At 39.0% G+C, this 26,857-nt stretch overlaps 1 protein-coding gene across 1 annotated transcript in view; it reads right to left on the bottom strand.

Moving 5' to 3' along the window:
• Positions 1-1,053: 1,053 nt before the first annotated feature.
• Positions 1,054-26,857, bottom strand: part of TAGLN (transgelin) — a 48,673-nt gene continuing 22,869 nt past the window's right edge. Inside the window, exons 4-5 of the mRNA XM_053691394.1 lie at positions 17,509-17,611; positions 1,054-1,679 (exon numbers count right to left, since the gene is read on the bottom strand). Coding sequence (XP_053547369.1) covers positions 1,535-1,679; positions 17,509-17,611 — 248 coding nt within the window. The 3' untranslated portion in view covers positions 1,054-1,534. The remainder of the gene's footprint in view (positions 1,680-17,508; positions 17,612-26,857) is intronic.

The following is a 26,857-nucleotide window of genomic DNA, read 5'->3' as shown; positions in this document are numbered from 1 at the left end:
ATGCACCATGACACATGTACACAGCACAGAGAGTGACAGTGCCAGTCTTCCTCCTCGCTCACACACTGATGCACCATGACACATATACACAGCACAGAGAGTGACAGTGCCAGCCTCACCCCTTGCTCACACACTGATGCATCATGACACATATACACAGCACAGAGAGTGACAGTGCCAGCCTCACCCCTCACTCACACACTGATGCACCATGACACATATACACAGCACAGAGAGTGACAGTGCCAGCCTCCCTCCTCGCTCACACACTGATGCACAATGACACATATACACAGTTCAGAGAGTGACAGTGCCAGCCTCACGCCTCGCTCACACACTGATGCACCATGACACATATACACAGCACAGAGAGTGACAGTGCCAGCCTCGCCCCTCGCTCACTGATGCACCATGACACATATACACAGTTCAGAGAGTGACAGTGCCAGCCTCACCCCTCGCTCACACACTGATGCACCATGTCACATATACACAGTTCAGAGAGTGACAGTGCCAGCCTCACCCCTCGCTCACACACTGATGCACTATGACACATATACCAAGCACAGAGAGTGGCAGTGCCAGCCTCACCCCTTGCTCACACTGATGCACCATGTCACATATACACAGTTCAGAGAGTGACAGTGCCAGCCTCACCCCTCGCTCACACACTGATGCACAATGACACATATACACAGCACAGAGAGTGACAGTGCCAGCCTCACCCCTCGCTCACACACTGATGCACAATGACACATATACACAGCACAGAGAGTGACAGTGCCAGCCTCACCCCTCGCTCACACACTGATGCACTATGACACATATACCAAGCACAGAGAGTAACAGTGCCAGCCTCACCCCTTGCTCACACTGATGCACCATGTCACATATAAACAGTTCAGAGAGTGACAGTGCCAGCCTCACCCCTCGCTCACACACTGATGCACTATGACACATATACCAAGCACAGAGAGTGGCAGTGCCAGCCTCACCCCTTGCTCACACTGATGCACCATGTCACATATACACAACACAAAATAGCACTAAAAGTTATTTTAACACATTTATTTTTGTCATTTAAAAAATTAAAATTTCTTCATGTTATAAAATCTTTTTTATGTTTAAAATTTTTGAAATAAAACACTGAGGGTAATAAGAGCTAATAACGGACTAGAGAGTTGACATGAGTTAGGGGAGAGGTCTGGTGGTGATCCATTTGGCAGGGGCTCTGTTATTGGGGAAAGTGGACTCAATATATTTGGTGCTAGAGTAGATCATGTGAGGAAGGGGTTGAAGGGTTAAATAGAAATATATTGAGGGAGCAGCAAGAGGTGCCAACCTGCCCTGTGACTGAGCAGTGACCTTTTTTGCCACTTTCACGAAGGCGAATGCGATGACAGCTCCGGCTCTAGGGTAACTGGTATAATTTGAGTGGATGACCTGGTTCTTCTGGGCCGTATACATGGGGAGAATTCTCTGTTTAGATTTTTTTCTAACCCTCAGCAGGGAAGGGGTAAATGGTCTGTTCGATTTAGCCGATGATCTGCCTGGGGCGACCGTACCCTGTCATGCCAGCCTGGGATGCCCCCTGATTACTGCCCATCTGCAAACCAATCACGCTCTTTCCTTCCTTCAGTTTTGCGTCACTGAAATCGCGTTTGTGCTCCTGAGCTTTCCTAGAGAGAAGAGAGACAGTCACAAGTGAATCTAAAGCCGTGATCACATGAGCTCTCATTGTCACATACATAGAACTAGAAATCATTTGGTGACAATGAGAAAATTGTTTATATCACACAGGTGTCACACATCCAACCAATCACAGTTCTTTAGTGAAGTAACAGGACTATTTATCACAAGCTATTTAAATACATGTGTAATCCATCAGCAAACTCTTCTGTCTATCAGATATTGTAGTTTCATCATCTTGCACCTGTTAACAACTCATCTTTTTTCTTTGCTCTGCATTTCTTTCAATTGTTTTAAATGCTGAATTCACATGCTAAAACCATGTATTTTTATTTAAAGGACATAAATTCAGATATAGCGGTAGATTAAACAAGCAGCGGATGCTGATGTCTCCGCCTGAAATTTCAGGTCTGCCTGAAACGTAAGGTAAGAAGCAGCAGTCGTAAAAGCGCTGCTCCTTAACTCTTTCACAACCTTTTAGGTGGCAGACTGCAATCATCCCGGTCCGATTGGCCGCAGGGGGCGGCATTACACAAGCATTTCACAAAAAATGCTTGTGCAATATTAAATGCAGACAGCGTATTCTCTCGACATTTAGCGATGTCAGGCAGACATGATTCACTTCATGTTCCCCCGGCACTTGTTAAATCTACCCCATAGTGTTATTATTGACTTTGTTCTCTTGGTATCCTTTGTTAATAAGTAGGTAGGAAGGTGTAGGAGCGTGCATGTGACTGGAGCATTATATTGCAGCAATTTTATAATTGTGTTATAAATTTGTACGTACAGTAGATGGCAGCAGTGTTTCATGTCATGTACTACTCTATCCTGAGGTTACTGAATGTTATCAGGGATTAGCCATGGGCACATATATCTAATGATACTGAGGTTACTGTATGTTATCAGGGATTAGCCATGGGCACATATATCTAATGATACTGAGGTTACTGTATGTTATCAGGGATTAGTCATGAGCACATATATCTAATGATACTGAGGTTACTGTATGTTATCAGGGATTAGCCATGGGCACATATATCTAATGATACTGAGGTTACTGTATGTTATCAGGGATTAGCCATGGGCACATATATCTAATGATACTGAGGTTACTGTATGTTATCTGGGATTAGCCATGGGCACATATATCTAATGATACTGAAGTTACTGTATGTTATCAGGGATTAGCCATGGGCACATATATCTAATGATACTGAGGTTACTCTATGTTATCTGGGATTAGCCATGGGCACATATATCTAATGATACTGAGGTTACTGTATGTTATCAGGGATTAGCCATGGGCACATATATCTAATGATACTGAGGTTACTGTATGTTATCAGGGATTAGCCATGGGAACATATATCTAATGATACTGAGGTTACTGTATGTTATCAGGGATTAGCCATGGGCACATATATCTAATGATACTGAGGTTACTGTATGTTATCAGGGATTAGCCATGGGCACATATATCTAATGATACTGAGGTTACTCTATGTTATCAGGGATTAGCCATGGGCACATATATCTAATGATACTGAGGTTACTCTATGTTATCAGGGATTAGCCATGGGCACATATATCTAATGATACTGAGGTTACTGTATGTAATCAGGGATTAGCCATGGGCACATATATCTAATGATACTGAGGTTACTGTATGTTATCAGGGATTAGCCATGGGCACATATATCTAATGATACTGAGGTTACTGTATGTTATCTGGGATTAGCCATGGGCACATATATCTAATGATACCGAGGTTACTGTATGTTATCTGGGATTAGCCATGGGCACATATATCTAATGATACTGAGGTTACTGTATGTAATCAGGGATTAGCCATGGGCACATATATCTAATGACTCTGAGGTTACTGTATGTTATCAGGGATTAGCCATGGGCACATATATCTAATGATACTGAGGTTACTGTATGTAATCAGGGATTAGCCATGGGCACATATATCTAATGATACTGTGGTTACTGTATGTTATCAGGGATTAGCCATGGGCACATATATCTAATGATACTGAGGTTACTGTATGTTATCAGGGATTAGCCATGGGCACATATATCTAATGATACTGAGGTTACTGTATGTTATCTGGGATTATCCATGGGCACATATATCTAATGATACTGAGGTTACTGTATGTTATCAGGGATTAGCCATGGGCACATATATCTAATGATACTGAGGTTACTGTATGTTATCAGAGATTAGCCATGGGCACATATATCTAATGATACTGAAGTTACTGTATGTTATCAGGGATTAGCCATGGGCACATATATCTAATGATACTGAGGTTACTGTATGTTATCTGGGATTAGCCATGGGCACATATATCTAATGATACTGAAGTTACTGTATGTTATCAGGGATTAGCCATGGGCACATATATCTAATGATACTGAGGTTACTCTATGTTATCTGGGATTAGCCATGGGCACATATATCTAATGATACTGAAGTTACTGTATGTTATCAGGGATTAGCCATGGGCACATATATCTAATGATACTGAGGTTACTGTATGTTATCAGGGATTAGCCATGGGCACATATATCTAATGATACTGAGGTTACTGTATGTTATCAGGGATTAGCCATGGGCACATATATCTAATGATACTGAGGTTACTGTATGTTATCTGGGATTAGCCATGGGCACATATATCTAATGATACTGAAGTTACTGTATGTTATCAGGGATTAGCCATGGGCACATATATCTAATGATACTGAGGTTACTCTATGTTATCTGGAATTAGCCATGGGCACATATATCTAATGATACTGAGGTTACTCTATGTTATCTGGGATTAGCCATGGGCACATATATCTAATGATACTGAGGTTACTGTATGTTATCTGGGATTAGCCATGGGCACATATATCTAATGATACTGAAGTTACTGTATGTTATCAGGGATTAGCCATGGGCACATATATCTAATGATACTGAGGTTACTCTATGTTATCTGGGATTAGCCATGGGCACATATATCTAATGATACTGAGGTTACTGTATGTTATCAGGGATTAGCCATGGGCACATATATCTAATGATACTGAGGTTACTGTATGTTATCAGGGATTAGCCATGGGAACATATATCTAATGATACTGAGGTTACTGTATGTTATCAGGGATTAGCCATGGGCACATATATCTAATGATACTGAGGTTACTGTATGTTATCAGGGATTAGCCATGGGCACATATATCTAATGATACTGAGGTTACTCTATGTTATCAGGGATTAGCCATGGGCACATATATCTAATGATACTGAGGTTACTCTATGTTATCAGGGATTAGCCATGGGCACATATATCTAATGATACTGAGGTTACTGTATGTAATCAGGGATTAGCCATGGGCACATATATCTAATGATACTGAGGTTACTGTATGTTATCAGGGATTAGCCATGGGCACATATATCTAATGATACTGAGGTTACTGTATGTTATCTGGGATTAGCCATGGGCACATATATCTAATGATACCGAGGTTACTGTATGTTATCTGGGATTAGCCATGGGCACATATATCTAATGATACTGAGGTTACTGTATGTAATCAGGGATTAGCCATGGGCACATATATCTAATGACTCTGAGGTTACTGTATGTTATCAGGGATTAGCCATGGGCACATATATCTAATGATACTGAGGTTACTGTATGTAATCAGGGATTAGCCATGGGCACATATATCTAATGATACTGTGGTTACTGTATGTTATCAGGGATTAGCCATGGGCACATATATCTAATGATACTGAGGTTACTGTATGTTATCAGGGATTAGCCATGGGCACATATATCTAATGATACTGAGGTTACTGTATGTTATCTGGGATTATCCATGGGCACATATATCTAATGATACTGAGGTTACTGTATGTTATCAGGGATTAGCCATGGGCACATATATCTAATGATACTGAGGTTACTGTATGTTATCAGAGATTAGCCATGGGCACATATATCTAATGATACTGAAGTTACTGTATGTTATCAGGGATTAGCCATGGGCACATATATCTAATGATACTGAGGTTACTGTATGTTATCTGGGATTAGCCATGGGCACATATATCTAATGATACTGAAGTTACTGTATGTTATCAGGGATTAGCCATGGGCACATATATCTAATGATACTGAGGTTACTCTATGTTATCTGGGATTAGCCATGGGCACATATATCTAATGATACTGAAGTTACTGTATGTTATCAGGGATTAGCCATGGGCACATATATCTAATGATACTGAGGTTACTGTATGTTATCAGGGATTAGCCATGGGCACATATATCTAATGATACTGAGGTTACTGTATGTTATCAGGGATTAGCCATGGGCACATATATCTAATGATACTGAGGTTACTGTATGTTATCTGGGATTAGCCATGGGCACATATATCTAATGATACTGAAGTTACTGTATGTTATCAGGGATTAGCCATGGGCACATATATCTAATGATACTGAGGTTACTCTATGTTATCTGGAATTAGCCATGGGCACATATATCTAATGATACTGAGGTTACTCTATGTTATCTGGGATTAGCCATGGGCACATATATCTAATGATACTGAGGTTACTGTATGTTATCTGGGATTAGCCATGGGCACATATATCTAATGATACTGAGGTTACTGTATGTTATCAGGGATTAGCCATGGGCACATATATCTAATTATACTGAGGTTACTCTATGTTATCAGGGATTAGCCATGGGCACATATATCTAATGATACAGAGGTTACTGTATGTTATCAGGGATTAGCCATGGGCACATATATCTAATGATACTAAGGTTACTGTATGTTATCTGGGATTAGCCATGGGCACATATATCTAATGATACTGAGGTTACTGTATGTAATCAGGGATTAGCCATGGGCACATATATCTAATGATACTGAGGTTACTGTATGTTATCAGGGATTAGCCATGGGCACAGATATCCAATGATACTGAGGTTAGTGTATGTTATCAGGCATTAGCCATGGGCACATATATCTAATGATACTGAGATTACTGTATGTTATCAGGGATTAGCCATGGGCACATATATCTAATGATACTGAGGTTACTGTATGTTATCAGGGATTAGCCATGGGCACATATATCTAATGATACTGAGGTTACTCTATGTTATCAGGGATTAGCCATGGGCACATATATCTAATGATACTGAGGTTACTCTATGTTATCAGGGATTAGCCATGGGCACATATATCTAATGATACAGAGGTTACTGTATGTTATCAGGGATTAGCCATGGGCACATATATCTAATGATACTAAGGTTACTGTATGTTATCTGGGATTAGCCATGGGCACATATATCTAATGATACTGAGGTTACTGTATGTAATCAGGGATTAGCCATGGGCACATATATCTAATGATACTGAGGTTACTGTATGTTATCAGGGATTAGCCATGGGCACAGATATCCAATGATACTGAGGTTAGTGTATGTTATCAGGCATTAGCCATGGGCACATATATCTAATGATACTGAGATTACTGTATGTTATCAGGGATTAGCCATGGGCACATATATCTAATGATACTGAGGTTACTGTATGTTATCAGGGATTAGCCATGGGCACATATATCTAATGATACTGAGGTTACTGTATGTTATCAGGGATTAGCCATGGGCACATATATCTAATGATACTGAGGTTACTGTATGTTATCAGGGATTAGCCATGGGCACATATATCTAATGATACTGAGGTTACTGTATGTTATCAGGGATTAGCCATGGGCACATATATCTAATGATACTGAGGTTACTGTATGTTTTCAGGGATTAGCCATGGGCACATATATATAATGATACTGAGGTTACTGTATGGTATCTGGGATTAGCCATGGGCACATATATCTAATGATACTGAGGTTACTGTATGTTATCAGGGATTAGCCATGGGCACATATATCTAATGATACTGTGGTTACTGTATGTTATCAGGGATTAGCCATGGGCACATATATCTAATGATACTGAGGTTACTGTATGTTTTCAGGGATTAGCCATGGGCACATATATATAATGATACTGAGGTTACTGTATGTTATCTGGGATTAGCCATGGGCACATATATCTAATGATACTGAGGTTACTGTATGTTATCAGGGATTAGCCATGGGCACATATATCTAATGATACTGTGGTTACTGTATGTTATCAGGGATTAGCCATGGGCACATATATCTAATGATACTGAGGTTACTGTATGTTATCGGGGATTAGCCATGGGCACAGATATCCAATGATACTGAGGTTAGTGTATGTTATCAGGCATTAGCCATGGGCACATATATCTAATGATACTGAGATTACTGTATGTTATCAGGGATTAGCCATGGGCACATATATCTAATGATACTGAGGTTACTGTATGTTATCAGGGATTAGCCATGGGCACATATATCTAATGATACTGAGGTTACTGTATGTTATCAGGGATTAGCCATGGGCACATATATCTAATGATACTGAGGTTACTGTATGTTATCAGGGATTAGCCATGGGCACATATATCTAATGATACTGTGGTTACTGTATGTTATCAGGGATTAGCCATGGGCACATATATCTAATGATACTGAGGTTACTGTATGTTTTCAGGGATTAGCCATGGGCACATATATATAATGATACTGAGGTTACTGTATGTTATCTGGGATTAGCCATGGGCACATATATCTAATGATACTGAGGTTACTGTATGTTATCAGGGATTAGCCATGGGCACATATATCTAATGATACTGTGGTTACTGTATGTTATCAGGGATTAGCCATGGGCACATATATCTAATGATACTGAGGTTACTGTATGTTTTCAGGGATTAGCCATGGGCACATATATCTAATGATACTGAGGTTACTGTATGTTATCAGGGATTAGCCATGGGCACATATATCTAATGATACAGAGGTTACTGTATGTTATCAGGGATTAGCCATGGGCACATATATCTAATGATACAGAGGTTACTGTATGTTATCAGGGATTAGCCATGGGCACATATATCTAATGATACTGAGGTTACTGTATGTAATCAGGGATTAGCCATGGGCACATATATCTAATGATACTGAGGTTACTGTATGTTATCAGGGATTAGCCATGGGCACATATATCTAATGATACTGAGGTTACTGTATGTTATCTGGGATTAGCCATGGGCACATATATCTAATGATACTGAGGTTACTGTATGTTATCAGGGATTAGCCATGGGCACATATATCTAATGATACTGAGGTTACTGTATGTTATCAGGGATTAGCCATGGGCACATATATCTAATGATACTGAGGTTATTGTATGTTATCTGGGATTATCCATGGGCACATATATCTAATGATACTGAGGTTACTGTATGTTATCAGGGATTAGCCATGGGCACATATATCTAATGATACTGAGGTTACTGTATGTTATCAGAGATTAGCCATGGGCACATATATCTAATGATACTGAGGTTACTGTATGTTATCAGGGATTAGCCATGGGCACATATATCTAATGATACTGAGGTTACTGTATGTTATCAGAGATTAGCCATGGGCACATATATCTAATGATACTGAGGTTACTGTATGTTATCAGGGATTAGCCATGGGCACATATATCTAATGATCATGAGGTTACTGTATATTATCAGGGATTAGCCATGGGCACATATATCTAATGATACTGAGGTTACTGTATGTTATCAGAGATTAGCCATGGGCACATATATCTAATGATACAGAGGTTACTGTATGTTATCAGGGATTAGCCATGAGCACATATATCTAATGATTCTGAGGTTACTGTATGTTATCAGGGATTAGCCATGGGCACATATATCTAATGATACTGAGGTTACTGTATGTTATCTGGGATTAGCCATGGGCACATATATTTAATGATACTGAGGTTACTGTATGTTATCAGGGATTAGCCATGGGCACATATATCTAATGATACTGAGGTTACTGTATGTTATCTGGGATTAGCCATGGGCACATATATCTAATGATACTGAGGTTACTGTATGTTATCTGGGATTAGCCATGGGCACATATATCTAATGATACTGAGGTTACTGTATGTTATCTGGGATTAACCATGGGCACATATATCTAATGATACTGAGGTTACTGTATGTTATCTGGGATTAACCATGGGAACATATATCTAATGATACTGAGGTTACTGTATGTTATCAGGGATTAGCCATGGGCACATATATCTAATGATTCTGAGGTTACTGTATGTTATCAGGGATTAGCCATGGGCACATTTATCTAATGATTCTGAGGTTACTGTATGTTATCAGGGATTAGCCATGGGCACATATATCTAATGATACTGAGGTTACTGTATGTTATCAGGGATTAGCCATGGGCACATATATCTAATGATACTGAGGTTACGGTATGTTATCAGGGATTAGCCATGGGAACATATATCTAATGATCATGAGGTTACTGTATGTTATCAGGGATTAGCCATGGGCACATATATCTAATGATACTGAGGTTACTGTATGTTATCAGGGATTAGCCATGAGCACATATATCTAATGATACTGAGGTTACTGTATGTTATCAGGGATTAGCCATGGGAACATATATCAAATGATACTGAGGTTACTGTATGTTATCTGGGAGTAGCCATGGGCACATATATCTAATGATACTGAGGTTATTGTATGTTATCTGGGATTAGCCATGGGCACATATATCTAATGATCATGAGGTTACTGTATGTTATCAGGGATTAGCCATGGGCACATATATATAATGATACTGAGGTTACTGTATGTTATCTGGGATTAGCCATGGGCACATATATCTAATGATCATGAGGTTACTGTATGTTATCAGGGATTAGCCATGGGCACATATATATAATGATACTGAGGTTACTGTATGTTATCTGGGATTAGCCATGGGCACATATATCTAATGATACTGAGGTTACTGTATGTTATCAGGGATTAGCCATGGGCACATATATCTAATGATACTGAGGTTACTGTATGTTATCAGAGATTAGCCATGGGCACATATATCTAATGATACCGAGGTTACTGTATGTTATCTGGGATTAGCCATGGGCACATATATCTAATGATACTGAGGTTACTGTATGTTATCTAGGATTAGCCATGGGCACATATATCTAATGACACTGAGGTTACTGTATGTTATCAGGGATTAGCCATGGGCACATATATCTAATGATACTGAGGTTACTGTATGTTATCAGGGATTAGCCATGGGCACATATATATATATAATGATACTGAGGTTACTGTATGTTATCAGGGATTAGCCATGGGCACATATATCTAATGATACTGAGGTTACTGTATGTTATCAAGGATTAGCCATGGGCACATATATCTAATGATACTGAGGTTACTGTATGTTATCAAGGATTAGCCATGGGCACATATAACTAATGATACTGAGGTTACTGTATGTTATCAAGGATTAGCCATGGGCACATATAACTAATGATACTGAGGTTACTGTATGTTATCAGGGATTAGCCATGGGCACATATATCTAATGATACTGTAGTTACTGTATGTTATCAGGGATTAGCCATGGGCACATATATCTAATGATACTGAGGTTACTGTATGTTATCAGGGATTAGCCATGGGCACATATATCTAATGATACTGAGGTTACTGTATGTTATCAGGGATTAGCCATGGGCACATATATCTAATGATACTGTAGTTACTGTATGTTATCAGGGATTAGCCATGGGCACATATATCTAATGATACTGAGGTTACTGTATGTTATCAGGGATTAGCCATGGGCACATATATCTAATGATACTGAGGTTACTGTATGTTATCAGGGATTAGCCATGGGCACATATATCTAATGATACTGAGGTTACTGTATGTTATCTGGGATTAGCCATGGGCACATATATCTAATGATTCTGAGGTTACTGTATGTTATCAGGGATTAGCCATGGGCACATATATCTAATGATACTGAGGTTACTGTATGTTATCAGGGATTAGCCATGAGCACATATATCTAATGATACTGAGGTTACTGTATGTTATCAGGGATTAGCCATGGGCACATATATCTAATGATACTGAGGTTACTGTATGTTATCTGGGAGTAGCCATGGGCACATATATCTAATGATACTGAGGTTATTGTATGTTATCTGGGATTAGCCATGGGCACATATATCTAATGATCATGAGGTTACTGTATGTTATCAGGGATTAGCCATGGGCACATATATATAATGATACTGAGGTTACTGTATGTTATCTGGGATTAGCCATGGGCACATATATCTAATGATCATGAGGTTACTGTATGTTATCAGGGATTAGCCATGGGCACATATATATAATGATACTGAAGTTACTGTATGTTATCTGGGATTAGCCATGGGCACATATATCTAATGATACTGAAGTTACTGTATGTTATCTGGGATTAGCCATGGGCACATATATCTAATGATACTGAGATTACTGTATGTTATCAGGGATTAGCCATGGGCACATATATCTAATGATACTGAGGTTACTGCATGTTATCTGGGATTAGCCATGGGCACATATATCTAATGATACTGAGGTTACTGTATGTTATCAGGGATTAGCCATGGGCACATATATCTAATGATACTGAGGTTACTGTATGTTATCAGGGATTAGCCATGGGCACATATATCTAATGATACTGAGGTTACTGTATGTTATCAGGGATTAGCCATGGGCACATATATCTAATGATACTGAGGTTACTGTATGTTATCAGGGATTAGCCATGGGCACATATATCTAATGATACTGAGGTTACTGTATGTTATCTGGGATTAGCCATGGGCACATATATCTAATGATACTGAGGTTACTGTATGTTATCAGGGATTAGCCATGGGCACATATATCTAATGATACTGAGGTTACTGTATGTTATCAAGGATTAGCCATGGGCACATATATCTAATGATACTGAGGTTACTGTATGTTATCAAGGATTAGCCATGGGCACATATAACTAATGATACTGAGGTTACTGTATGTTATCAAGGATTAGCCATGGGCACATATATCTAATGATACTGAGGTTACTGTATGTTATCAGGGATTAGCCATGGGCACATATATCTAATGATACTGAGGTTACTGTATGTTATCAGGGATTAGCCATGGGCACATATATCTAATGATCATGAGGTTACTGTATGTTATCAGGGATTAGCCATGGGCACATATATCTAATGATCATGAGGTTACTGTATGTTATCAAGGATTAGCCATGGGCACATATATATAATGATACTGAGGTTACTGTATGTTATCTGGGATTAGCCATGGGCACATATATCTAATGATCATGAGGTTACTGTATGTTATCAGGGATTAGCCATGGGCACATATATATAATGATACTGAAGTTACTGTATGTTATCAGGGATTAGCCATGGGCACATATATCTAATGATACTGAGGTTACTGTATGTTATCAGGGATTAGCCATGGGCACATATATCTAATGATACTGAGGTTACTGTATGTTATCAGGGATTAGCCATGGGCACATATATCTAATGATACTGAGGTTACTGTATGTTATCATGGATTAGCCATGGGCACATATATCTAATGATCATGAGGTTACTGTATGTTATCAGGGATTAGCCATGGGCACATATATATAATGATACTGAGGTTACTGTATGTTATCTGGGATTAGCCATGGGCACATATATCTAATGATCATGAGGTTACTGTATGTTATCAGGGATTAGCCATGGGCACATATATATAATGATACTGAAGTTACTGTATGTTATCTGGGATTAGCCATGGGCACATATATCTAATGACTCTGAGGTTACTGTATGTTATCAAGGATTAGCCATGGGCACATATAACTAATGATACTGAGGTTACTGTATGTTATCAAGGATTAGCCATGGGCACATATATATAATGATACTGAGGTTACTGTATGTTATCTGGGATTAGCCATGGGCACATATATCTAATGATCATGAGGTTACTGTATGTTATCAGGGATTAGCCATGGGCACATATATATAATGATACTGAAGTTACTGTATGTTATCTGGGATTAGCCATGGGCACATATATCTAATGATACTGAAGTTACTGTATGTTATCTGGGATTAGCCATGGGCACATATATCTAATGATACTGAGATTACTGTATGTTATCAGGGATTAGCCATGGGCACATATATCTAATGATACTGAGGTTACTGCATGTTATCTGGGATTAGCCATGGGCACATATATCTAATGATACTGAGGTTACTGTATGTTATCAGGGATTAGCCATGGGCACATATATCTAATGATACTGAGGTTACTGTATGTTATCAGGGATTAGCCATGGGCACATATATCTAATGATACTGAGGTTACTGTATGTTATCAGGGATTAGCCATGGGCACATATATCTAATGATACTGAGGTTACTGTATGTTATCAGGGATTAGCCATGGGCACATATATCTAATGATACTGAGGTTACTGTATGTTATCAGGGATTAGCCATGGGCACATATATCTAATGATACTGAGGTTACTGTATGTTATCAGGGATTAGCCATGGGCACATATATCTAATGATACTGAGGTTACTGTATGTTATCTGGGATTAGCCATGGGCACATATATCTAATGATACTGAGGTTACTGTATGTTATCAGGGATTAGCCATGGGCACATATATCTAATGATACTGAGGTTACTGTATGTTATCGGAGATTAGCCATGGGCACATATATCTAATGATACTGAAGTTACTGTATGTTATCAGAGATTAGCCATGGGCACATATATCTAATGATACTGAGGTTACTGTATGTTATCAAGGATTAGCCATGGGCACATATATCTAATGATACTGAGGTTACTGTATGTTATCAAGGATTAGCCATGGGCACATATAACTAATGATACTGAGGTTACTGTATGTTATCAAGGATTAGCCATGGGCACATATAACTAATGATACTGAGGTTACTGTATGTTATCAGGGATTAGCCATGGGCACATATATCTAATGATACTGTAGTTACTGTATGTTATCAAGGATTAGCCATGGGCACATATATCTAATGATACTGAGGTTACTGTATGTTATCAGGGATTAGCCATGGGCACATATATCTAATGATACTGAGGTTACTGTATGTTATCAGGGATTAGCCATGGGCACATATATCTAATGATACTGAGGTTACTGTATGTTATCTGGGATTAGCCATGGGCACATATATCTAATGATACTGAGGTTACTGTATGTTATCAGGGATTAGCCATGGGCACATATATCTAATGATACTGAGGTTACTGTATGTTATCAGGGATTAGCCATGGGCACATATATCTAATGATACTGAGGTTACTGTATGTTATCAGGGATTAGCCATGGGCACATATATCTAATGATACTGAGGTTACTGTATGTTATCAGGGATTAGCCATGGGCACATATATCTAATGATACTGAGGTTACTGTATGTTATCTGTGATTAGCCATGGGCACATATATCTAATGACACTGAGGTTACTGTATGTTATCTGGGATTAGCCATGGGCACATATATCTAATGATACTGAGGTTACTGTATGTTTTCAGGGATTAGCCATGGGCACATATATATAATGATACTGAGGTTACTGTATGTTATCAGGGATTAGCCATGTGCACATATATCTAATGATACTGAGGTTACTGTATGTTATCTAGGATTAGCCATGGGCACATATATCTAATGACACTGAGGTTACTGTATGTAATCAGGGATTAGCCATGGGCACATATATCTAATGATACTGAGGTTACTGTATGTTATCAGGGATTAGCCATGGGCACATATATCTAATGATACTGAGGTTACTGTATGTTATCTGGGATTAGCCATGGGCACATATATCTAATGATACTGAGGTTACTGTATGTTATCAGGGATTAGCCATGGGCACCTTTATCTAATGATACTGAGGTTACTGTATGTTATCTGGGATTAGCCATGGGCACATATATCTAATGATACTGAGGTTACTGTATGTTATCAGGGATTAGCCATGGGCACATATATATATAATGATACTGAGGTTACTGTATGTTATCTGGGATTAGCCATGGGCACATATATTTAATGATACTGAGGTTACTGTATGTTATAAGGGATTAGCCATGGGCACATATATCTAATGATACTGAGGTTACTGTATGCTATCAGAAATTAGCCATGGGCACATATATCTAATGATACTGAGGTTACTGTATGTTATCTGGGATTAGCCATGGACACATATATCTAATGATACTGAGGTTACTGTATGTTATCTGGGATTAGCCATGGGCACATATATTTAATGATACTGAGGTTACTGTATGTTATCAGTGATTAGCCATGGGCACATATATCTAATGATACTGAGGTTACTGTATGTTATCAGGGATTAGCCATGGGCACATATATCTAATGATACTGAGGTTACTGTATGTTATCAGGGATTAGCCATGGGCACATATATCTAATGATCATGAGGTTACTGTATGTTATCAGGGATTAGCCATGGGCACAAATATCTAATGATACTGAGGTTACTGTGTGTTACCTGGGATTAGCCATGGGCACAGATACTAATGATAGTGAGGTTACTGTATGTTATCAGGGATTAGCCATGGGCACATATATCTAATGATACTGCGGTTACTGTATGATATCAGAGATTAGCCATGGGCAAATATATCTAATGATACTGAGGTTACTGTATGTTATCTGGGATTAGCCATGGGCACATATATCTAATGATACTGAGGTTACTGTATGTTATCTGGGATTAGCCATGGGCACATATATCTAATGATACTGAGGTTACTGTATGTTATCAGGGATTAGCCATGGGCACATATATCTAATGATACTGAGGTTACTGTATGTTATCAGAAATTAGCCATGGGCACATATATCTAATGATACTGAGGTTACTGTATGTTATCTGGGATTAGCCATGGGCACATATATCTAATGATACTGAGGTTACTGTATGTTATCAGGGATTAGCCATGGGCATGTGTGACATGGAGACACGTGTGACATGGAGAGGTTACAGGTACTGATGGACATGTGACATGTAGAGGTTACAGGTACTAAGGGACACATGACATGGAGAGTTTACAGGTACTGAGGGACACATGACATGGAGAGGTTACAGGTACTGAGGGGCACATGTGACAGGAAGAGGTTACAGGTACTGAGGGACACATGACATGGAGAGGTTACAGGTACTGAGGGGCATGTGTGACAGGAAGAGGTTACAGTTACTGAGGGACACATGACATGGAGAGGTTACAGGTACTTAGGGACATGTGACAGGGAGAGGTTACAGGTACTGGGGGATACGTAACAGGGAGATGTTACAGGTACTTAGGGACATGTGACAGGGAGAGGATACACGTACTGAGAGACACATGTCATGGAGAGGTTACAGGTACTGAGGGACACGTGACATGCAAAAGGTAACTGGAGGTACCAATGGACCTAAAGACAGTGTAAAGAGTTAAATACTTAGTCTTTGGAAGTAAGAAGAGTTAGTCACAGTTTATTGTGTAATGGGTAGAGGGGGTCACTCCTTTGAGAGCAGTCACGTAGTGACAATGAGTAAGGTCTTGTCACACCTAGGAGTATGGAGATTACAACTGTTGGCTAATTTCACATACTTCATGAACCATGCGGGGTCTCCTTTGTATTGTCCATCGTTCTTTGTCACTGCGATGCTTCCAAGAGCTACGATAGTCCTCTGAACAGCTGCCAGGTCCTTCCCTGAGAAAGAAACATCCTAATATCAGTTCACATCGGTCCAGAGGCTAAAATTTACTTGTAGCAGTAAGGGCATGCTTAGTAAGGTGAGGATAGATGGTCTCTCAGTAAACAGTAGTACTGTCTGGGTTCCAGTATATCTAAACAAGGGATATCTAAAGTAAGCCTTCAGTGCCTGTAGTGTGTGTGAACCTGTCTGAGATGTAGGTGACACTTAATACCAGCTCCTGTGAACCTGAAGGTAACATACTACTAACCTAACTAGTGAATGGTGTGTACACTATTTATTATTCCTACCAGCATATTCAATATCATGTTATCCATACTCATCATTATACAGAACTGCATGCTCATTATCAGTATATACTCACATCATTATACAGTGCAGCATAATTATAAGACGCAGCGTGCTGATTATCAATCTAAAGATACATCATTCTACAGTGCAGCATGCTCATTATCAGTGTATAGAACGTCATATCATTATACAGTGCAGCATGCTCATTATCAGTGTATAGATACTCACATCATTCTACAGTGCAGCGTGCTCATTATCAGTGTATAGAACGTCATATCATTATACAGTGCAGCATGCTCATTATCAGTGTATAGATACTCACATCATTATACAATGCAGTGTGCTCATTATCAGTGTACAGATACATCATTATACATTGCAGTGTGCTCATTATCAGTGTATAGATACTCACATCATTATACAGTGCAGCATGCTCATTATCAGTGTATAGATACTCACATCATTATACAGTGCAGTGTGCTCATTATCAGTGTATAGATACTCACATCATTATACATTGCAGTGTGCTCATTATCAGTATATAAATACTCACATCATTATACAGTGCAGCATGCTCATTATCAGTGTATAGATACTCACATCATTATACAGTGCAGTGTGCTCATTATCAGTGTATAGATACTCACATCATTATACAGTGCAGTGTGCTCATTATCAGTGTATAGATACTCACATCATTATACAGTGCAGCATGCTCATTATCAGTGTATAGATACTCACATCATTATACAGTGCAGTGTGCTCATTATCAGTGTATAGATACTCACATCATTATACAGTGCAGCGTGTTCATTATCAGTGTATAAATACTCAGATCATTATACAGCGCAGCATGCTCATTATCAGTGTATAGATACTCACATCATTATACAGTGCAGTGTGCTCATTATCAGTGTATAGATACTCACATCATTATACAGTGCAGTGTGCTCATTATCAGTGTATAGATACTCACATCATTATACAGTGCAGCGTGCTCATTATCAGTGAATTCATATAATTTTACAGTGCAGTGTGCTCATTATCAGTGTATAGATACTCACATCATTATACAGTGCTGTATGCTTATTATCAGTGTATATATACTCACATCATTATACAGTACAGTGTGCTTATTATCAGTATATAAATACTCACATCATTATACAGTACAGCGTGCTCATTATCAGTGTATAGATACTCACATCATTATTCATTGCAGTGTGCTCATTATTAGTGTATAGATACTCACATCATTATACAGTGTGCTCATTTTCACTGTATTGATACTCACATCATTATACAGTGCAGCGTGCTCATTATAGAGTATAGATACTCACATTATACAGTGCAGTGTGCTCATTATCAGTTTATAGATACTCAGTATCATTACACAGTGCAGTGTGCTCATTATCAGTGTATAGATATTCTACACACTGTATAATGATTTGAGTATTTATACACTGATAATGAGCATGCTGTACTGTATAATGATGTGAGTATCTATACACTGATAATGAGAACACTGCACTGTATAATGATGTGACTTTCTATATACTGATAATTAGCACACTGTACTTTATTATGATGTATCTATAAGCTGATAATGAGCACGCTGCATTGTATAATGATGTGAGTATTTATACACTGATAATGAGTACATTGCACTGTATAATTATGTAAGTATTTATACACTGATAATGAGCATGCTGCACTGTATAATGATGTGAGTACCTATAAACTGATAATGAGCATGCTGCACTGTATAATGATGTATCTATACACTGATTATGAGCACAGTGCACTGTATAATGATGTGAGTATCTATACACTGATAATGAGTATGCTGCACTGTATAGTGATGTGAGTATCTATACAATGATAATGAGCATACAGCACTATATAATGATGTGAGTATCTATACACTGATAATGAGCACAGTGTGCTGTATAATGATGTGAGTATCTATACAATGATAATGAGCATGCTGCACTGTATAGTGATGTGAGTATCTATACACTGATAATGAGCATACAGCACTGTATAATGATGTGAGTATCTATACACTGATAATGAGTACGCTGCACTGTATAATGATGTGAGTATCTTTACACTGATAATGAGAATACTGCACTGTATAATGATGTGAGTATCTTTACACTGATAATGAGCACACTGCACTGTATAATGATGTGAGTATCTATACACTGATAATGAGCATACTGCACTGTATAATAATGTGAGTATCTATACACTGATAATGAGCACACTGTATAATGATGTGAGTATCTGTACACTGATAATGAGCATGCTGCACTGTATAATGATCTGATTATCTATACACTAAAAATGAGCACACTGCACTGTATAATGATGTATCTATAAACCGATAATGAGCACGCTGCATTGTATAATGATGTATCTATAAACTGATAATAAGCAGGCTGCATTGTATAATGATGTATCTATACACTGATAATGAGCACACTGCACTGTATAATGATGTGCATATTTATACACTGATAATGAGTATGCTGCACTGTATAATGATGTGAGTATTCATGCACTGATAATGAGAACACTGCACTTTATAATGATGTGATTATCTATACACTTAGAATGTGCATGCTGCCCTGTATAAATGATGTGAGTATCTATACCCTGATATTATACAGTGCAGCCTTCTCATTATCAGTATATAGATACTCAGTATTATTATACAGTGCAGCCTGCTCATTATCAGTGTATAGATACTCAAATCATTATACAGTACAGTTTGCTCTTTATCAGTGTATATATACATCATTATACAGTGCAGTGTGCTCATTATCAGTGTAAAGATACTCACATCATTATACAGTAGAGTTTGCTCATTATCAGGGTATAGATACTCAAATCCTTATACAGTGCAGCGTGCTCATTATCAGTGTATAGACACTCACATTATACAGTGCAGCATGCTCATTATCAGTGTATTGATAATGACATCATTATACAGTACAGCTAGCTCATTATCAGTGTATAGATACATTATACAGTGCAGTTTGATTATTATCAGTGTATAGATACTCACATTATACAGTACAGCATGCTCATTATCAGTGTATAGATACTCACATTATACAGTGCAGCCTGCTCATTATCAGTGTATTGATACTCACTGTAACGGAAGCTTCCGTTACTTTTGTACTTGGAGAGGACTGCAGGCCAGTCTCCTCCCCACCGACTATGGACCCAGGAACTTGAGGGGATTCTATGATTTGGGAGGTGGGTGCCCAGGGTACATTTGGAGTACTTTTACCCTGGATTCAGGTTTACCCAGTTTCCATGAATTCCCAGAGACTATGAGGACTGGAGGGAACTGATACAGAGTTGGGATTCCTGTGTTTTGTTGGAGTATACAGTGACAGGCGAATTCAGTATTTCCTGCTCCAACCCCCCCGACTCAGAATGTTTGAGCCTATTGAAACCTCCTGCTGTTATGTGTCTGCATATCTAGTCTTGGTGTAAAGTGTCTGTTATTGTGTGAGTCATCTATTGTCCTTTTGTAAATCAGGATGTGATTAGAATCTTGTTTAACTAACCATTGTCTGATGTTTGGTTCATTGTATAATATATGTGTTTCTATTGATTATGTGGTGACTACCCCCTTTTGTTGGAAATGTATAAAAGCTGTGTTTTCTGTGCAATAAAGCAGTTCCTATTTTGACCCTCAAGCATTTAGTCTTTGCTAATGTTCTTGGGGGTGGTTATAACAACTTGCAGCGGCCGTTATTCTAATAGCGGAAGGTATCCAGTGGAGGTTCATGGGTTGGCGTTTGGTGGGAGGAAGCTGACTTTAGCGGGTATACCCAGTCTGGAGTACCGAGACCCGCTACAATTGGCTGGCAGAGGTGGGATCTGCTGCCTCCTTACGGAGCAGTTCCAAACTACCAGTGGGACCTCGATGGAAATGGAGGCTGAATTCCAGTGGAGATTGCAGGCAGTGCTGGCCCAGTTTGATGGCCCTGTCTTGGCAGAGGGCAAACTGGCCTTGAAGGATATAGTTTGACGGAAACTCTGGCACGAGGCTCTCCAGTTCGAACAAGACTACCATGGGAAGTCCCTTCCTACTCCAGAGCAGCAATACTGTCTCCAGATGGATCTACGAATGCCGTTCCTAGGAAAGCAGCCCCGGGAGGAATGGATGGCCGGATTGGTCTAGAAAGAGATGGAGGTGGATGAAGGGTACCGGGCACTGCAGTAGTATGTGGCCCAGGTGTGTCCGGAGATGGAGGCGGATGATCCTACAGAGGGCTATGACTACGGCGGCCCAGGATTGCTATTTGAAAGTCTCGCACAGGACCCCCACTGCGGGAGTACGGCAGAGTGGCGTCTGGAGGACATACTGGAACACAGAGAACTAAGGCTGAACCTTACAGAAGTACCTGGACTGAGAGATGATCTTTATTACCTAGCTGCCCACGAGTGGGAGCTAGAAGAGGCATATAAAAGGCTGTTAGATCTCGTTCAACAGAATGCCTCAGAGCCTGAAGAAGGCTATGGTGCAGCGATCAGGGATCTATTGGACTTTTCCTCAGAGGAGTGGCAACCGGTAATGAGCTACCATGAGCTGCTAGACCACGATCAGCAGCCTGGCCCTGAGCATGCCACACCAGTAGAAGCGCTGGCAACAGGGCAGGGCACCAATGGCCTCTGTCCAGCACCTGTGATATCTCTGGAGTCCCAGGGAGAGGAGGGGAGAGGATTTTTCTACACAGCCACAGGCTCCAGAGATTGATAATTTAATAGACTTTTCCTCTAAAGGAGGGACAGACCAGTGAGCCTCCAGCAGAAGAGATGACCACAGGGCAGAGCACCCCTGGCCTCTGCCCAGCACCTGCAGCAGCTCCGGGAAGCCAGGTAGAGAAGGTAGCCGACCTCTCTCCACAGCAGCTGAGTCAGTTCCAGGAAGAGGAGGTAGCTGACCTATCTCCCCAGCGGCAGAGCGGTTTCCAGGGAGAGGAGGTAGCCGAGTCAGTTCCAGGGAAAGGAGGTAGCCGACCTCTCTCCACAGCAGAAGAGTCAGTTCCAGGGAGAGGAGGTAGCTGACCTCTATCCACAGCAGCAGAGTCAGTTCCAGGGAGAGGAGGTAGCTGACCTATCCCCCCAGCGGCAGAGCGGTTTCCAGGGAGAGGAGGTAGCCGACCTCTCTCCACAGTGGCAGAACCAGTTCCAGGAAAAGGAGGTAGCCAACCTCTCTCCCCATAGCGGGTATACCCAGTCTGGAGTACCAAGACCCGCTACACTCACATTAAACAGTGCAGCGTGCTCATTATCAGTTTAAAGATACTCAGTATCATTATACAGTACAGTGTGCTCATTATCAGTGTATAGATACTCACATCATTATACAGTGCAGTGTGCTCATTATCAGTATATAGATACTCACATCATTATACAGTGCAGCATGCTCATTATCAGTGTATAGATACTCACATCATTATACAGTGCAGTGTGCTCATTATCAGTGTATAGATACTCACATCATTATACAGTGCTGTATGCTTATTATCAGTGTATAGATACTCACATCATTATACAGTGCAGCATGCTCATTATCAGTGTATAGATACTCACATCATTATACAGTGCAGCATGCTCATTATCAGTGTATAGATACTCACATCATTATACAGTGTTGTATGCTTATTATCAGTGTATAGATACTCACATCATTATATAGTACACTGTGTTTATTATCAGTATATAAATACTCACATCATTATACAGTGCAGGGTGCTCATTATCAGTGTATAGATACACACATCATTATACATTGCAGTGTGCTCATTATTAGTGTATAGATACTCACATCATTATACAGTGTGCTCATTTTCACTGTATTGATACTCACATCATTATACAGTGCAGCGTGCTCATTATAGAGTATTGATACTCACATAATACAGTGCAGCATGCTCATTATCAGTGTATAGATACTCAGTATCATTACACAGTGCAGTGTGCTCATTATCAGTGTAAAGATATTCTACACACTGTATAATGATGTGAGTATTTATACACTGATAATGAGCATGCTGTACTGTATAATGATGAGAGTATCTATACACTGATAATGAGAACACTGCACTGTATAATGCTGTGAGTATCTATACACTGATAATGAGCACGCTGCACTGTATAATGATGTGACTTTCTATACACTGATAATGAGCACACTGCACTGTATAATGATGTGAGTATCTATATACTGATAATTAGCACACTGCAATGTATAATGATGTAGCTATACACTGATCAAGAGCATGCTGCATTGTATAATGATGTGAGTATTTATACACTGATAATGAGTACATTGCACTGTATAATTATGTATTTATTTATACAGTGATAATAAGCGCACTGCACTGTATAATGATGTGAGTATCTATACACTGACAATGAGCATACTGCACTGTATAATGATGTGAGTATCTATACACTGATAATAAGCACACTGCACGGTATAATCATGTGAGTATCTATACACTGACAATGAGCACACTGCACTGTATAATGATGTGAGTATCAATACACTGATAATTAGCACGCAGCACTGTATAATGATGTAAGTATTTATACACTGATAATAAGCACACTGCTCTGTATAATGATGTGAGTATTTATACACTGATAATAAGCACACTGCACTGTATAATTATGTGAGTATCTATACACTGATAATGAGCACACTGCACTGTAAAATGATGTGAATAATTATACACTGATAATAAGCACACTGTACGGTATAATTATGCGAGTATCTATACACTGATAATGAGCACACACTGTACTGAATAATGATGTGAGTATCTGTACACTGATAATGAGCATGCTGCACTGTATAGGGATGTGAGTATCTATACATTGATAATGAGCACACTGCACTGTATAATGATGTGAGTATCTGTACACTGATAATGAGCATGCTGCACTGTATAATGATGTGGGTATCTATACATTGATAATGAGCACATTGCACTGTAAAATGATGTTAGTATCTATACACTGATAATGAGTATGCTGCATTGTATAATGATGTGAGTATCTATACACTGATAATGAGCAAACCGCATTGTATAATGATGTAAGTATCTATTTACTGATAATGAGCACACTGCACTGTATAATTATGTGAGTATCTATACACTGACAATGAGCACACTGCACTGTATAATGATGTGAGTATCTATTTACTGATAATGAGCACACTGCACTGTATAATTATGTGAGTATCTATACACTGACAATGAGCACACTGCACTGTATAATGATGTGAGTATCAATACACTGATAATGAGCACACTGCACTGTATAATAATGTGAGTATCAATACACTGATAATGAGCAAGCTGCACTGTACTGTGTAATGATGTGAGTATCTATACAATGCTAATGAGCAAGCTGCACTGTACTGTATAATGATGTATCCATACACTGATAATGAGCAGGCTGCACACTGCATTGCATAATGATGTATCTATACACTGATAATGAGCACCTTCACTGTATAATGATGTGAGTATCTATACACTGATAATGAGCACACTGCACTGTATAATGATGTGAGTATCTATACACTGAGAATGAGCAAACTGCACTGTATAATGAGGTGAGTATCTATATACTGATAATGAGCATACTGCACTGCATAATGATGTGAGTATCCATACACTGATAATGAGCATGCTGCACTGTATAGTGATGTGATTATCTATACACTGATAATGAGCACACTGCACTGTATAATTATGTATCTATACACTGATAATGAGCACACTGCAGTGTATAATGATGTGAATATCTATACACTGATAATGAGCACACTGCACTGTATAATGATGTGAGTATCTATTCACTGATAATGAGCAGGCTGCACTGTGTAATAATCTGAGTATCTATACACTGATAATGAGCACACTGCACTGTATAATGATGTGAGTATCTATACACTGATAATGAGCACACTGCACTGCATAATAATGTGAGTATCTATACACTGATAATGAGCAAGCTGCACTGTAATGTGTTATGATGTGAGTATCTATACACTGATAATGAGCAAGCTGCACTGTACTGTATAATGATGTATCTATACACTGATAATGAGCACGCTGCACTGTATAATGATGTGAATATCTAGACACTGAAAATTAGCACACTGCATTGTATAATGATGTATCTATACACTGATAATGAGCAGACTGCACTGTATAATGATGCGAGTATCTATACACTGATAGTGAGCACACTGCACTGTAAAATGATGTGAATAATTATACACTAATAATAAGCACACTGTACAGTATAATGATGCGGGTATCTTTACACTGATAATGAGCACACACTGTACAGTAAAATGATGTGAGTATCTATACACTGATAATGAGCATGCTGCACTGTATAGGGATGTGAGTATCTATACACTGATGAGCACGCTGCACTGTATAATGATGTATCTATACACTGATAATGAGCACATTGCCCTGTAAAATTATGTTAGTATCTATACAATGATAATGAGCATGCTGCATTGTATAATGATGTGAGTATATATACACTGATAATGAGCACATTGCACTGTAAAATTATGTTAGTATCTATACACTGATAATGAGCATGCTGCATTGTATAATGATGTGAGTATATATACACTGATAATGAGCACATTGCACTGTAAAATGATGTGAGTATCTATACACTGATAATGAGCATGCTGCACTGTATAATGATGTGAGTATCTATACACTGATAATGAGCATGCTGCATTGTATAATGATGTGAGTATCTATACACTGATAATGAGCATGCTGCATTGTATAATGATGTGAGTATCTATACACTGATAATGAGCACACTGCAATGTATAATGATGTGAGTATCTATATACTGATAATTAGCACACTGTA

Source organism: Bombina bombina, chromosome 8 (assembly GCF_027579735.1).
Source record: "Bombina bombina isolate aBomBom1 chromosome 8, aBomBom1.pri, whole genome shotgun sequence".
Lineage (NCBI taxonomy): Eukaryota > Metazoa > Chordata > Amphibia > Anura > Bombinatoridae > Bombina > Bombina bombina.
This window is presented reverse-complemented; position numbering and strand designations above follow the sequence as displayed.